The 15,481-nt window shown below is 50.2% G+C and overlaps 1 protein-coding gene and 1 long non-coding RNA gene across 4 annotated transcripts; one reads left to right on the forward strand and one right to left on the reverse strand.

Moving 5' to 3' along the window:
* Window positions 1-247: 247 nt before the first annotated feature.
* Window positions 248-3,592, reverse strand: LOC145518587 (uncharacterized). Its single transcript, XR_014063007.1, has 2 exons — window positions 2,114-3,592; window positions 248-796 (listed from the first exon to the last, which is right to left on the reverse strand). It is a non-coding gene; the product is annotated as an uncharacterized LOC145518587 (long non-coding RNA).
* A 37-nt stretch (window positions 3,593-3,629) lies between these two features.
* LOC145518586 (serpin B9-like) lies at window positions 3,630-15,168 on the forward strand. Of its 3 annotated transcripts, none has more exons than XM_081523356.1 (8): window positions 3,630-3,881; window positions 4,439-4,520; window positions 5,263-5,447; window positions 8,489-8,626; window positions 8,957-9,074; window positions 10,343-10,485; window positions 12,035-12,190; window positions 12,393-15,168. In XM_081523356.1, exons 1-8 carry the CDS (start codon window positions 3,870-3,872, stop codon window positions 12,795-12,797), a joined length of 1,239 nt encoding a protein of 412 aa, XP_081379482.1. In that variant the 5' UTR covers window positions 3,630-3,869; the 3' UTR covers window positions 12,798-15,168. The 3 variants fall into 3 exon arrangements, with proteins under 3 accessions (XP_081379482.1, XP_081379483.1, XP_081379484.1); XM_081523357.1 differs by having other exon boundaries at window positions 12,038-12,190; XM_081523358.1 differs by having other exon boundaries at window positions 3,630-3,732.
* Window positions 15,169-15,481: the final 313 nt, after the last annotated feature.

Here is a 15,481-nt window from a genome sequence, read left to right on the forward strand (position 1 = left end):
ATGCGATCAGTATCTTGTATGTAATTCATATGTAATATAATTAACAACAGCAATTAGTGTCAGGGTGTGTGCATGTTCGTCTGAGATGCATGCAGGGATCCGAACTGGGGTTCCCCAGGGTCCTGGTTCTGCTCATGGAGCAGGTAATCTCTGGCTGGGGTGGGGTTGGGGGTGGGGGAGGGGTACAGGAATCACCTAAACTCTCATTGTGACAAAGTCTCTGCTGGGTCTGGAAAATTCTATGAAATTGCTGGTAAACCATTTTCACTTTTATTTCTATATCGGTTCTTTTCTGTATTCCCCAGGCCAGGTTAGATTCAGTCCCAAAGAGATTTTTTTCTGTCTCCCTCTGTTATCCTGATTTATGCCCTCCTGGCCTCAATGAGTCTGTGACACCATGTTCAGCGGTGGGCATTGTCCCCCCTTGAAGACAAGTAGCACCCCTGGAGGTATTTTTGCTGTCATCATGGAGGGAGGCGCAGCTGGCCTCTAGTGGAAGGTGCAGAGGCAGCCACATCAGGAATGGTCATCTGACCCCAAATGTCAGCGGTGCGGCCTTGGAGAAATGCTGGCTGGACCCGTCGTCAGCCCCCTTTCACACCGGAACCCACCACATCTCCAGCACAGCGAAGTGTCTGGAGGTTTCTCTTTGGGGGCCTAGTGGGTGACGTGCAAAGTCACTGGTGCTATTTTCCGTCAGCAGTGGTGGAGACAGATGTTTACCAAGGTTCCCGTCACTTCTCACTGAACTTAACAAACATGACATGCAGTGTCCTCTGGAAACTGCCCACCAACTCTGTGGAGCGAACAGGTGTAACTGCTGTTAGGAAGTCAGGTTCAGACATTCATAAGAAGGCAATACAAGCAACGATCGCACATGTCTAAACGCGGCTTAGAGGCACACGTCTGAAACTCCGATTTTGGATTTTAACATTGCTTCTGAATTACGTCTGCCCCCTTTGTTGTTCCTGCCGCCCCTTCCCTGGCGTCACCCCCAGAATGTCCACGCCGTGTCCCCCAGCCTGTGCCTCCCCCCGACGCCCTGCTCCCGCTGGGCTGTAGGAGGACCACCCTGGGTCCTCCCTTCCCCGTCTTCCGTTCCTGGGCAGGTCACCGCCACCCCCACTGCCCCACCCAGGACCTCTTACCCCTTTCTGAGTCACACCGTTATTGCTTCAGGCCTGCGCCTCAGGGAATTCTACCCCTATCATCTGAATTGCTTCTTAAGTGTCTCTTTAGGTCCAACCTGGTCCTTTCCTCTGCCTCATAAATCCACATTAGGACTGAACAGTGTTTTTAGAGAGAAACCTCTTTGTGAAACTGAAGCTTTCAATCTGTGTAGTTTTCATAAAAGTCCTTGGTCTGGAAAAACCCTCCGTACGGCAATACTTGGAGTCCCCCTTTTCTGCCGCGTGACACGCAGGGTGGTGGTGGGCTGAGGTTACGGAGCCGGAGGAGGGGTCCCGGCCCTCTGACTGGGCTGCAGAGCCAAGCGCTCCTCTGTGACTCACACCTCCTTCATCTCAGCTCCTGGTGCCGTTTCGGGGGCTTGTCCTCACTGGGGGTGGTGCTGGGTCAGCCTGGTGATCCGGGAGCCTCCTGGTTAATCAACGCTCCTTTTTAAATGTCAGCCTGATCTCTCTTTCAGTGCTGCCGAATACTGGGACACCGTCCGGGGTCGAGGCCCCTCCTCCCGGCCACCTCCTGTTTGTCCTACAGAAGCTAAAACATCTGAGGACGGGTGCACGGAGCAGGGGAGCCGATTGCCCAGCACTTTATGTGCGAAACCCCGGAACCACCGGGCGCCCTTCGCTGGGTTCCGTGGGCTGGGTGCAGGCCCTTCCGGGCCTGGCCTGGCTTGGATTTCAAGGCTCCTTCCTGCCACTGTCTTCTCCTCAATCCCCTCTGGGACACACCCCCCACCCCCCACCGCCGCCTCCCGGGACCTCCCAGGTCATTCCCAGAGGATCTGTTCTCCCAGGTCATTCCCAGAGGATCTGTTCTCTGACAGCACCAGGAAGACGGGAAGACCGGATCTAAAATGCTGTTTCCCTCTGCGTCTGGCTGAAGAGCTTAACATTTGTGCATAATCACCTCCCCCAGGAAGCCTTACCATCCCTTTAGAAATCTGTCCAGACACTGCGATTGATGCTATGGACACAAAACCAATTCAAGGAGAATGAGGCTGTCCTAAGGCTGGTCACCCAGTGGGGAACACGGAAGCTCCTCCATAAAGTCCATCCAGAGTGAAGTGTCTGCCGGGAATTTTCTTGGGGAATTTGCGTGGGGCTGTCACCATCTAGATGCTTTCTCATAACATCTAGGAAGTACCTCTGAGCACTTCTGGTGGTCTCATCACCTGTGAGGCACCTCAGGTCGGAGGTCGTGTCTTCGGCCAGGTACCCAGCCCCCGGCCCAGTGCCATGCAAATGGAAGGGCCGAGACGTCCCTGCTATTTGAGTTGACAATCTTCCTTATGGAAGGATGCAGCACTCGTGGAGGAAACAAGTTTAGAGGGAGAAAGGCCTTCAAAGTTACGGAAGAAACAAGTTTAGAGAATAGAGGTCTTCAAAGTTACGGAAGACACGAGTTTAGAGAATAAAGGTCTTCAAACTTAAAGAAGAAACAAGTTTAGAGAATATAGGTCTTCAAAGTTACGGAAGAAACAAGTTTAGAGAATAGAGGTCTTCAAAGTTACGGAAGACACGAGTTTAGAGAATAAAGGTCTTCAAACTTAAAGAAGAAACAATTTTAGAGAACAAAGGTCTTCAAAGTTACGGAAGAAACAAGTTTAGAGAATAGAGGTCTTCAAAGTTACGGAAGACACGAGTTTAGAGAATAAAGGTCTTCAAACTTAAAGAAGAAACAATTTTAGAGAACAAAGGTCTTCAAAGTTACGGAAGAAACAAGTTTAGAGAATAGAGGTCTTCAAAGTTACGGAAGACACGAGTTTAGAGAATAAAGGTCTTCAAACTTAAAGAAGAAACAATTTTAGAGAACAAAGGTCTTCAAAGTTACGGAAGAAACAAGTTTAGAGAATAGAGGTCTTCAAAGTTACGGAAGACACGAGTTTAGAGAATAAAGGTCTTCAAACTTAAAGAAGAAACAAGTTTAGAGAATAAAGGTCTTCAAAGTTAAGCAAGAAAGAAGTTTAGAGGGAGAAAGGTCTTCAAAGTTCCATAAAACTCTGCAGAACAGGGCCATGCTCAGCATTGCTCTTTGTAGGCTGCTGAGAAATGGCATCTGAGTGCCCGCAGGCAGAGCTGCAGGCGCCGTCTTTTGCTAACAATACCCGTGCAGGACTCACTGGACTGAGAGTTAGGAGGCCAAGAGGGACTGAGCTTGTTGGTGGTGGGAGACGGTGCTCTGACGGGTTCCCCAGGCCTGTCGGAGTGCCCTGGCCAGAAACAAACTCTGTTTCTTCTCTAGAGCTGAGAGTCAGGTCGTGAAATAAAGACTTTGAAAAAACTCCGCATCCGGGAGGCCTGGGTCCGCCCACCCTGACCCCCATCCCAGAGGCCTGGGTCCGCACAGAACCGGAGCTCCCGGGGCTGCGGGGCGGGAGCTCCCGGGGCGCGCGCGGGGGGGGGGGGGCGCAGTGGGCGGAACCCGGAAGCGGCGGGCGGGGCGGGGTTGGAGGCGGCACCACCCTTCGGGCCCTGTCCCAGGGGCCTGGGGACACCGAGACCACTCCGTGTCGGGAGCTGTGAGCGTCTGGAGCAGAGGAGGCAGGTGAGCCCCTCCCGGGAGAGAGAGAGAGCGCCGGGAGAGCCGGCGGGGACTGGGGCTCCAGGCGCGTCTAGAAGGTGGGGACGGAGAAGCCGCTGAGCTGCCGCCTGGAGGCAGAAGGGTGACTGCCTGGTTGAAGGATGGGGAGCTGGGTAAGCGGAGCTTTCAGAGTCACAGGACCTTGGAGGGGCTGAAGGGGCTCTCTGGTCTGGCGGGAGGATGAGCTGTGCCGGTCAAGTGTGTTTGAGCCCCAGGGCCCGGCCAGGCAAGAGCCTGAGTGAAGGGTCAGGACCGCCTCGGTCTGCGGCATGGAGGGAATAGGTGGGAAGTGGGGACACTCCTGTTCTCAGGCTCCAAGCGGCAGCAGGGAGAATGTGGGCCAGACCAGACGCGGGGTCAGGGTCAGCCTGGCTGGAAAGCTTTAAGGGGACAGGAGGCAAGGCTTGGTGGTGGCTGTGGGGGCTGGAGCGGCCTGGGAGGACACGAAGCCTCTCAGGGCCTCAGAGCAGCCGTGGTGTGAGGGAGGGTCTCCAGGACGGATGGCACTAGGTGGGCTAGGGGCTGATGGCCGTGCTGCGTCCGGTTTCAGGTGGGCTGGGGCACCCCGCCCACCTCCCGCCCCCCTCTGACCTCCCCTGCCTTTCCCATGGCCCCAGTGCTCGCCCTGGAGGCGCCCCGTCCCCCTGACTGGCCTCTCCTGTGTCCCCAGGACCGGCTTTCCAACATCAACCTTGGTCTCCGCTGGTGGCTGTTGAGGGAAGGAAGGAGGGAACCTTCAAATCCTGTTTCTGGTAAGAAAAAAGCCCAGTGTCTGGGCCCCACGGCCCGTGTCCGAGGGTCCCTGGGGGCTGGGGAGGGGAGGGCAGGTGCCCTGAGCTGGGTTGGGGTTCAGGGACACTTGCTGATCATCAGGACCCGAGGCCCGGATCGGACGGAGCAGCCACTGTAGGTGGAAATTCCTCACTTCACAGCCCATTTCCTCCCGGATTCCAGTCTGTCTGGCTTCAGTTCAGCTTCTCAAACATTTCTCAGCTATCAGCTGGAAAATGGGGAGACTGGTCTGGTTCATAACTGGACCTCTCACAGGGATTCCTCAGGAGTATGTGCAAGAATACACAGGGCCTGTGGGGAGCAGGCAGAGGGCCGGCAAGGCTCTCACATGGGGTCTCTCCCCTCCTCCTCTCTGGCCCTGTCCTCCCGCTCCTCAGATGGGAAAGGACTGGACTTCACTGCTCCCAGGAGCCCAGCAGTGTGTGTGTGTGTGTGTGTGTGTGTGTGTGCGTGCGCGCGTGCGCCCCTGTTAGCCATTGCTGTTGATTCCCCAAGGCTCTCAGCCGCTTGACCTGCTGCCAGGACCACACTGGACTCACTGGTAGTTAGTGACCTTAACCTTGGACTTCCTATTAGGATGGAAGGCACCCATACACGGATCTTGCTCCGTAGAATATTTTGCGCTCCACCCTGAAAGGACAGTGTCCTGTGTCAGGTGGACAGCATTCAGGGTTACTGAGGGCCTTTTCTCTCCACTCTCAGGCCCCAGACCTGGTCTCATGGACACTCTCTGTGAAGCAAATGGCACCTTCGCCCTCCGCCTTTTAAAGGTCCTGTGTGAAGACGACCCTTCAGGCAACGTGTTTTTTTCTCCCGTGAGCCTCTCCTCGGTGCTGGCCATGGTCCTCCTGGGAGCCAAGGGGGACACTGCTGCCCAGGTGGCCCAGGTGAGCGGGGAGAGGGGGCTCTTCCCTGTGTCCTGTCCGCTCACCCGGATGCAGCCCGCCTTCTCCAGGCCTGCCCATGGGAGGGTGGGGTGGACGTGGGTGCTGCCTAGGTAGGGGCCGGGGCTGCCCGGGGGCCAGACGCAGAGGGCAGAGCTGAGGTCTCCTTCACTGAGGTGTTTCTTGGGTAATCCTTCTCCAGTTAATAGCCTGGATGTGACTATCAAACTTTTGTCTTAATACATTTATTTTTGTTTAGGAAATGATAACGATTGCTTGAGATTGCAGTAGCTGAGCTCTGTCTCAGTTTGAGAGTACTGAGGTTTGTACTAAAACTTACAGCTGTTCGTTGGTGAGAAGGGTAGGTTAATAGGTATTTCAAGTCAATGATATACCACCATGATTTCCAGCTGAGTCAGGGGATAAGCGGAAATGTGCAAAGAGGGTGCAAAGGTGTGGGCTTCTTACCTGTAGAGATGCTTAGGTGTGAGATAGCCGAGTTGAACAGCTACTCAGGAATATCCACTTGAGTCTGTCCCGTCCTCAGGGAAGTTTCTAGAGTGGACAGAGGAACGTGTCCAGGAGTGACCCGGAAGCTGGAGCGGTCCTGTGGTGCCCCCGGGGCCGCCTGCCTGCCGAGCGCCTTTCTCTTTCACTCTGCCTCTCCAAGAAGAGGTGGCAAGAATACACAGAAGAACTGTACAAAAAGGATCTTCATGACCCAGATAATCATGATGGTGTGATCACTCACCTAGAGCCAGACATCCTGGAATGTGAAGTCAAGTGGGCCTTAGAAAGCATCACTACGAACAAAGCTAGTGGAGGTGATGGAATTCCAGTTGAGCTATTTCAAATCCTCAAAGGTGTTGCTGTGAAAGTGCTGCACTCGATATGCCAGCAAATTTGGAAAACTCAGCAGTGGCCACAGGACTGGAAAAGGTCAGTCTTCGTTCCAATCCCAAAGAAAGGCAATGCCAAAGAATGCTCAAACTACCACACAATTGCACTCATCTCACATGTTAGTAAAGTAATGCTCAAAATTCTCCAAGCCAGGCTTCAGCAATACGTGAACCGTGAACTTCCAGATGTTCAAGCTGGTGTTACAAAAGGCAGAGGAACCAGAGATCAAATTGCCAATATCCGCTGGATCATCGAAAAAGCGAGAGAGTTCCAGAAAAACATCTCTTTCTGCTTTATTGACTATGCCAAAGCCTTTGACTGTGTGGATCACAATAAACTGTGGAAAATTCTGAAAGAGATGGGAATACCAGACCATCTGACCTGTCTCTTGAGAAACCTGTATGCAGAAAAGGAAGCAACAGTTAGAACTGGACATGGAACAACAGACTGGTTCCAAATAGGAAAAGGAGTACGTCAAGGCTGTATATTGTCACCCTGCTTATTTAACTTATATGCAGAGTACATCATGAGAAACGCTGGGCTGGAAGAAACACAAGCTGGAATCAAGATTGCCGGGAGAAATATCAATAACCTCAGATATGCGGATGACACCACCCTTATGGCAGAAAGTGAAGAAGAACTAAAGAGCCTCTTGATGAAGGTGAAAGAAGAGAGTGAAAAAGTTGGCTTAAAGCTCAACGTTCAGAAAACTAAGATCATGGCATCCGGTCCCATAACTTCATGGGAAATAGATGGGGAAACAGTGGAAACAGTGTCAGACTTTATTTTTTTGGGCTCCAAAATCACTGCTGATGGTGATTGCAGCCATGAAATTAAAAGACGCTTACTCATTGGAAGGAAGGTTATGGCCAACCTAGATGGCATATTTAAAAGCAGAGACATTACTTTGCCAACAAAAGTCCGTCTAGTCAAGGCTATGGTTTTTCCAGTGGTCATGTATGGATGTGAGTTGGACGGTGAAGAAAGCTGAGCACGGCAGAATTGATGCTTTTGAACTGTGTTGTTGGAGAAGACTCTTGAGAGTCCCTTGGACTGCAAGGAGATCCAATCAATCCATCCTAAAAGAGATCAATCCTGGGTGTTCATTGGAAGGTCTGATGTTGAAGCTGAAACTCCAATACTGTGGCCACCTCGTGCGAAGAGTTGACTCATTGGAAAAGACCCTAATGCTGGGAAGGGTTGTGGGCAGGAGGAGAAGGGGACGACAGAGGATGAGATGGTTGGATGGCATCACCGACTCGATGGACATGGGTTTGGGTAGACTCCGGGAGTTGGTGATGGACAGAGAGGCCTGGCTTGCTGCAATTCATGGGGTCGCAAAGAGTCGGACACGACTGAGCGACTGAACTGAACTGAACTGAACTGAACTGCCTCTCCATTCCTCTTGAGAACCCGTGACGGTAGCGATTACTCATCATAGTAATTTCCCAGCTCCTGTGTGAGGGGGTGAAGGTGAGCTTTACTAGGTATGAGGCCGGCCCATGAGCCCTAGAGGAGCTTCGTGGGGGAGCCTGCAGGCTGTCTGGTGTGACGTGGAGTGGTCCTGGCCTTCCTGTGGTGAGGCCACAGGCCCTCAGCGTGCGAACCCCACCTGCTGCCTGGCACGTCTCGGGAAGGGCTCCTGGCCTGCGGGCTTTGGGCGCTGGGCGCCGGCAGACTCTGGAGGCGCGGTCTCTCCCACTGTCATTGTTCATACTCATTTTTCCTCGGATTTTAATGCCTTTATCTGAATCTCTCTATTTTTTTTTTTTTTTTGGTAAATTTTAGAGTTAAGTTGTCCTCCATTTAGGCACACTTACACTTTCCTTAGGATGCAAGATTTTAAAGCAGCTCCTCCTCTGAATTTTTCCAGTCCTTCCATTCTTTCCTTGTTACTCATCTTTAAACAAGGGGGATCGAGTGAGACAGAAAAGCCCTCTCCTTTACCCATTTCTGTTCTCCTTTCTCTCTGTATCTTCCCCCTCCGCCGTGTCGTCTTGCTTCTCTAGTATGTACTAAATCCACACTTAAAAGTAGTGTCCTTTTAGGAATATTCTGTGAAGTATTTGAGAAAAAGTGTTGGTCACAATGCTTCTAGAAACTGAAGGGCAGTATTGATGATTTTAAATTACTTGTCTCGATAGGCGCTCTCCTTACTCACAGAGAAAGACTTTCACCAGGATTTCCAGCAGCTTCTTGCCAAGCTGAACAAGCCTGACACTCAGTACTTGCTTAGGACGGCCAACAGGCTCTTTGGGGAGAAGACGTGTGAATTTCTCTCTGTAAGTTCAATCAACAGAACAGTACAAGTTGTGATCAAAATATAGAATGTGAGAGAAAGACCCCAGGGAGCTGACACTCAGGAACATGATTTTTAAACCTTGTAATTCTCTAACTGTACTTTGAATTAGTTGAACTTTGACTATTTCTAAAATGCATTTATCCATTATGATTATTCATAGCTGAGTTCTTACCTGTTTATAAGCACTGATCTTTTCATATCATATCTAGCAGACTAGGATGATCACCTTTAAGGGATTAATGGTTGCTTTAATGTAATATATATACTGTTCAGAATTTTGGAAACTTGCTGACCACTCTCCTCTCCAAAGACCTTTAAGGAATCGTGTCTTCGCTTCTACTACGCTGAGCTGGAACAGCTCTCCTTTGCTGAAGCTGCAGAGCCGTCCAGGAAGCAGATCAACACTTGGGTCTCGAAGAAGACTGAAGGTCAGCGCCCACGGTGCCTCCCCCACGTCTGCTCCTCCTGCTCCCCGCTCCCTGCTCCTCTGTCCTTTCTGGTCTTTCTGATGGTCAGCGCCGTGTTGTCTGGGCCTCATGGACTATCTGAACCTTAATGGACTCGCAGAGAGAGGTTCTGATCAGATGCTCGGGTTTTCAACAGCAGAGACTTCACTGTGCTTTCTCCCCAGAGCAGAGTGACCAGCAGGAGCAGAAGCTCACAGGCCGGGCTTCCAGGTTAACACCTTACAGAGAAGCATTGTCTCCCTCAGTCGTGTGTTCACGTGTCGGTGAACACCGTGTCTCTGTAGGAAGGAGACCGGGGCCCCTCTGAGCACAGTCTCTGTGGGCCTCCGTCACACCAGACTGACCCCCCTCCTGCCCCTTTCTTGTCTCCTGCCTCCACTCCTGTCCCCAGATGTGATGAACCTAGACGCGACAGGCCCGCTGCAGACCCTCTCTCGGGCTGACGGTTCTGCACACTGAAGTCACTGCCTGGGGGCGGGTTGAGCCTCGTTCGCTCCAGTTCCCCGAGGTGTCCTGCTGTGGCCTTGGCCCCATTGTGGCTGCGTGATCTTGGACCCACGCAGGCCCCTCTGTACCAATTACACATGGTACCACTAGGAACGATGGTGTTTCTGTTAATACATGAGCCAGCAGAGAGCAGGAGCCTGTCTTTCCTTCAAGACTTAGCCGTGCTGGCCCTGCTCCTCTGCCCTCTGGAGGCGTGAATTAGCAGGGGTGCTCTTAGTTCATTGAAAAGGCTTGACTTGATCTCCGGGGGAGAAGAGAATACCTTTCACCTGCTACCTGACCTTCTCCAAGAATGCCTGGAGAATCAAATAGTGAAACCTTTGCTGGAGGCTTCCAGAAGTTGTCCTTGCGCTGATGGTGTGCCCTCTGAACCATTCGTGGTGGCCTCCTGTGACAAGTCCCCGTGCAGTCCTGGAAGGCGGGCTCTGGATGTGGCTTCTCCAGCCACAGCCTCTGCAGCCCATCCCTCGTTTCCGCTTTGTCTCCACCCACCTGGAGCAGACTTCCCCTTGAGTGATGAAACGGTTCACGTCACCCGCTGTGCAGAGGCCCTGAAGCACCATGACCATAAACGCCACCTGCGTGTGTGGGTTCCATGCAGAGCAACCCAAACTGGGCAAATCCGAAACGAGGACTTTGGTTCTGTCCCACCGATCGGGATTTCCAGTGAGCCTCATCAAGGGTTTCTTTGTCACACTTTGTATCCTCTGCTCCCCCCTAAGGTAAGATTCCAGAGTTGTTGCCTGCTAACTCCATCGATGCAGAGACCAGGCTGGTTCTGGTCAACGCCGTCTACTTCAAAGGGAGGTGGAGTGAGGAATTCGACAAGGCGCGCACCAGGGAGACGCCTTTCAGAATAAACCAGGTGGGAGAAACTCTCGAACATCCCGAGAATTTGGTGGAAAGATTGGAAAAATTTAACTTTATAAGAGCATAAATCATTGGTTAATAATAATTTGAAACTTCACACATTTCTGAATGAAATTTTAAACTCGGTGAAGAACTGAAGGTATGAAGAGTACTTGTTGCCTTCAGTCTTTTGCATTTTTTATTGTTCCTAGAGACTTGATAATTTCTCATAAAGTCATGCTGTGTGAGTGTGTTCATCCTACATTCAACCGGAAAGCTTAAGTTTTTCTTTTAAGCCTTGATAATTTCTCATAAAGTCATTGCTGTATGAATGTGTCCATCCTACATTCAGCCTGAAAGCTTTTCTTTTAAGTCCAAATTACTCAGATAGAAAGCAAAAAAAAAAAAAAGAGAAGAAATCCAAACTTAAAATCGCCACAGGTGTTAGGAGAGTGTGATCTGGGTATTACTATGATGGGGGTGGGGTGGGGTCTGCAGAGGGAAACAATAAGAAAATGTATTTCTTTAATCAATTATTTTAAAAATGAGAATAAATACAGACTTGATTTGCTATTAATTTATCATCATTAATTCAGTAATCATAGCTTTCTAATAATAAAACCGACACAGACCTTAGTCTTGACCCTGACAGGCATTAAAATAGTTTGTTAACTACTCTCCCACCGCCAGCCCTTATAAAAATACCATATTAATGCAATTCAGAAATTTATAGGAGTAAAACCCTTTTCTTCGAAAATGCTTTACTGTAAATAATCAGCCTTCTCATTGCAGAGTGGGAGGGGAGTACAACTAGTCATCCACAACTGACATGGATTGTAGAAATTTGTTTTAATCTTTTTAATAGATGACCTGTGTCAGCTTATAAAACTGGATTTAGTAAGGGTGGTATTTCAGTTAACTTCTGTGTACATGTATCACTTCTGTATTTTAAAAAGTTATTTCCTCCAATTAAAGTTTCAGAATTGGTACAGTTGGATTTAAATGCATGAAGACCCGTATGGTTCTTTTTTTTTTTTTTTTACCATGCAGCACAGCATGTGGGATCTTAGCCTCCTGAGCTGGAATTAAACCCCCTGCCCCTACAGCTTAACTTCTGGGCCCCCAGGAAAGCCCCATGCGGTTCCCATACTTGCTGTCACACTGCTTTCTGAGCCCGCACTGCTGTGAAGCTCTAAGGTTTCATGAAACCTTTTTCTAATTAAATAGCAGTAATTTTCATCAGATTCTATTGTTTCATTAGATATATTTACCGGGCATCTTTCAGCTCTGGAAATCTGACTTCCTCTCTGAGAACTGCAGAGCACCACGTTTATTTTGCTGAATGAACCATCTTCCCCAGGCCAGCACTGGTGTGCTGACGACAGGTGCCTTGCGATGGGAACAGGGAGAAGCTGGTGGACCGTTTGTAACACTAACCAGGGCACGGATACCGTTTCCCTCTGGGGTTCTGCACACCCCCCCCCCATCCACCGCCTCTCCTGGAAATGGTGCTGCCCCCTCCGATGGTCTGTGTCTGATTCCGGGTCATGTGTTCACTCCTGTAGAAGGAGCAGAGGCCGGTGCAGATGATGTTTCAGGACGGGGAGTTCAGACTCGCCTGCATCAAGGAGGTGCAGGCCCAGGTGCTGGAGCTGCCGTACGCGGGCGAGGAGCTGAGCATGCTGGTGCTGCTCCCCGACGACCACGTGCCTCTGAGCTTGGTGGGTGTCCTGCGTGTCCTTCCTGCCTGCTAGCTCTCGAGCCCCTCCTCCCGCTCTGGGGCACACTAGCTCGGGTAACAGAGCACGAGATGGCACACCTGTCCCCCGGGTGACTCGAGGCGGGTGGCGCTGTCCCTCCGGGAGAGGAGCCTCAGGGGTGGCTGACGTCGCTGAATCCCAAAGTCGAATTCTGGCCTTTCAGGTGGAGAAACATCTCACTTGGGAGAAGTTCCTTGCCTGGACCCAGCCCGACTCCATGAAGAAGACCCAGGTGGACGTCTTCCTCCCGAAATTTAAGCTGGAGGAGACTTACGACATGGTGTCGGTGCTCCCGGGCCTGGGGGTGGTTGAGGCCTTCCAGCCAGGCCGGGCTGACCTGTCGGCCATGTCGCCCGACAGAGGCCTGTGTCTGTCCGCGTTTGCCCACAGGAGCGTGGTGGAGGTGGACGAGGAGGGCACGGAGGCTGCGGCCGCCTCGGCCGAGGTTGTGCCCGAGTGCGCCATGGAGGCCGGGCCCCGGTTCTGTGCCGACCACCCCTTCCTGTTCTTCATCAGACACAATGGCTCCCGCAGCACTCTCTTCTGCGGCAGGTTCTCCTCCCCGTAGGGGTGCGCGCCACGCCTGCCCGCCTTGCCCTCCCTGTGTCCCCCGGGGCCTGGGCAGCTCCCAGCCTGAATGACCCCCCAGCGCAGCCTTGCTTCTCCCCGAGGCTGACCCCCGAATGGGGATGGAGGGCCGGGAGACCTCAGTGACTGTATCTGAGACGCAGCCTGAACCCCGTACGATCGCAGCTTGCTTCCTGCTCACTCCCGCGTGCGTTTCTTTCCGGTTGCACTGTGTTCTCTTCCTGGTCATCTGCTTGCCTTAGCCTGTTTCGGTGTTCATCCAGACCACTAGCTGCTGTTTGATAGATTTCCTGGTGCCTGTGCTTTTCAGGAACGTTCCGTAATGCGTATTTGTGTTTTTATCTGTGTAGCACGTGGAATGTCAGTTTCCCGACCACGGGTGGAACCCAGGGCCCCTGCGGTGGAAGCTTGGCTTCCTTTCCGTTGACCTGCCTGGGAATCCCCTTTTTAATGCAGATTTTATCTTTCTTTGACATTCACTGGTCACCATGAATGTTGCCAACCCTGCATCAGGCCCTGGGGAAGGAAGTGAGGGGGGTGTGGGCCTCTGACTCCTACCCCCATGGCAGAGGTAGGCTGCTTTGAGGACCACCAGGCTGGACTAGGCCCTGCCTCTAGGTGACCATGTGACCGTTTGGAGGGATCGCACATTTCCTCGTGTTACTGTATTTCTCTACCTCCAACTCTAACGGGAAAAATCCCAGTCAACCCTTACAGCTCATTTCCAATGTCATCTTCTCAGAGAGTTATTTCCTTTCCTGCATAACCAGAGGTGCGTCTTTGTACCCTCACCGCCCCCTGGGAGACGGCACGTCTCTGACGGTAGCTCTGTATGTTGCCCGCCTGTGTTTACCAGCTTTAAGGCCCTTGGGGATGGGACTGTGTTTTACGCATCAGTATGCCGCTTACACAGCATGGATAAGCAATTTGATGATGAGCTCTGTGACTTTTAAAAAAAGGATTAGAAATCAGTGTTTCTGATTGATAAATAATAAAAACAATTTATTGGTTTTTTTTAATAATTTTTTTTATTGAGGTGAAATTTATAAAACCTAAAATTACCATTTTAAAGTGAATGACGCACTGGTGTTTTTGGTCTGTTAACACTGCTGTTCAACCACCACACTGATGTAGCTCCAAGTATGTTTCATTACCCTGTATCCACTAAGCAGTTACTCCCCATTCCCTGCTTCTCCCAACCCATGGCAACCACCAGCCTGCTTTCTATCTCCATGGATTTACCTGTGCTGGCAATTTCATGGGAGCTGAATCATGCATGACCTTTTTTGTGTCTGGCCTCTTTTATCTCACATAATGCATATTAAAAAGCATGGGCATCACTTTGCCAACAAAGGTCCGTACAGTCAAATCTATGGTTTTTCCAGTAGTCATGTACAGAAGTGAGAGTTTGGACCATAAAGACTGGGTGCCAAAGAATTGATACTTCAGAGCTGTGGTGTTGGGGAAGACTCTTGAGAGTCCCTTGGATGCAAGGAGATCAAACCAGTCCATCCTAGAGGAGATCAATCCTGAAGATTCATTGGAAGGACTGACGTTGAAACTGAAGCTCCAATACTTTGGCCCCCTGATGTGAAGAGCTGACTCGCTAGAAAAGACCCTGATGCTGGGAAAGATTGAGGGCAGGAGGAGAAGGGGACGACAGAGGATGAGATGGCTGGATGGCATCACCGACTTCATGGACATGAGTTTGAGCAAACTCCGGGAGATGGTGAAGGACAGGGAGGCCTGGCGTGCTGCAGTCCACGGGGTCGCAGAGTCAGACACGACTGAGCAACTGAACAACAACAACAAAATGTGCTCAAGATTCATCCAAGTTAGAGCAGATGTCAGCATCTGACCATTTGGATAAGTCTTCTTTGGAGAAGAGTGTGTTCAAGTCCTATGTTCGTTTTTTTCATTGGGCTGTTGGTCTTTTTGTTGTCAAGTTGTAAAAGTTCTTTATGTATTCTAGATGTTAGGCCTGTATCAGATTTGTGATTTGCAAGTATTCTCTTCCATTCTGTAGGTTATATTTTCCCTTTCTTGATAATGTCCTTCGATCCACAGAAGTTTTAATTCAATGAAGTTCAGTTTATCTATTTTTTTCCTTTTGTTGCTTATATTTTTGGTGTCACAGCTAAGAATCTATTGCCCTATTCAAAGACATGAAGATTTACAGCTGTTTTTTTTCCCTAAGAATTTTATGGTTTTAAGTTTTATATTTAGGTTGTTAATCTATTTGATATCTGTGATATGAGGTAGGGGTCTAACTTCATATTTTTGCATATTTTCTTGTGATGTTTTGTTAATGAACAATATTTTCTCTGTAATAAAATCTAGGTTTTCCCTTACTGATTTCTACCCTGCTTTCTGCTTTCAGTCTTAGAATTACCTTACCTCTGAGAAACCAATTAGTCACCTATTTTTTCTTCTATATTTCTACTTTTTAAACCAATTACCTGTTTAATCTGTCGTTATTTTTTTGTGTTGTTGACATTGAGGAGAAAATATGACTTGGTTTATTTACAAATAGCCAAGTTCTCAACATTATTTGTGAAACGATCTGCTTTCCCCCAGCCATCTATTCTTTTCATCTTTATTATTCTATGTTGTTGATGGAAAAAACACGCAGCAACCTAAAAACTGAGTATTGTTTTATTTGGT

This window comes from Giraffa tippelskirchi, chromosome 8, assembly GCF_054371585.1.
Source record: "Giraffa tippelskirchi isolate mGirTip1 chromosome 8, T2T-mGirTip1v1.2.pri, whole genome shotgun sequence".
Lineage (NCBI taxonomy): Eukaryota > Metazoa > Chordata > Mammalia > Artiodactyla > Giraffidae > Giraffa > Giraffa tippelskirchi.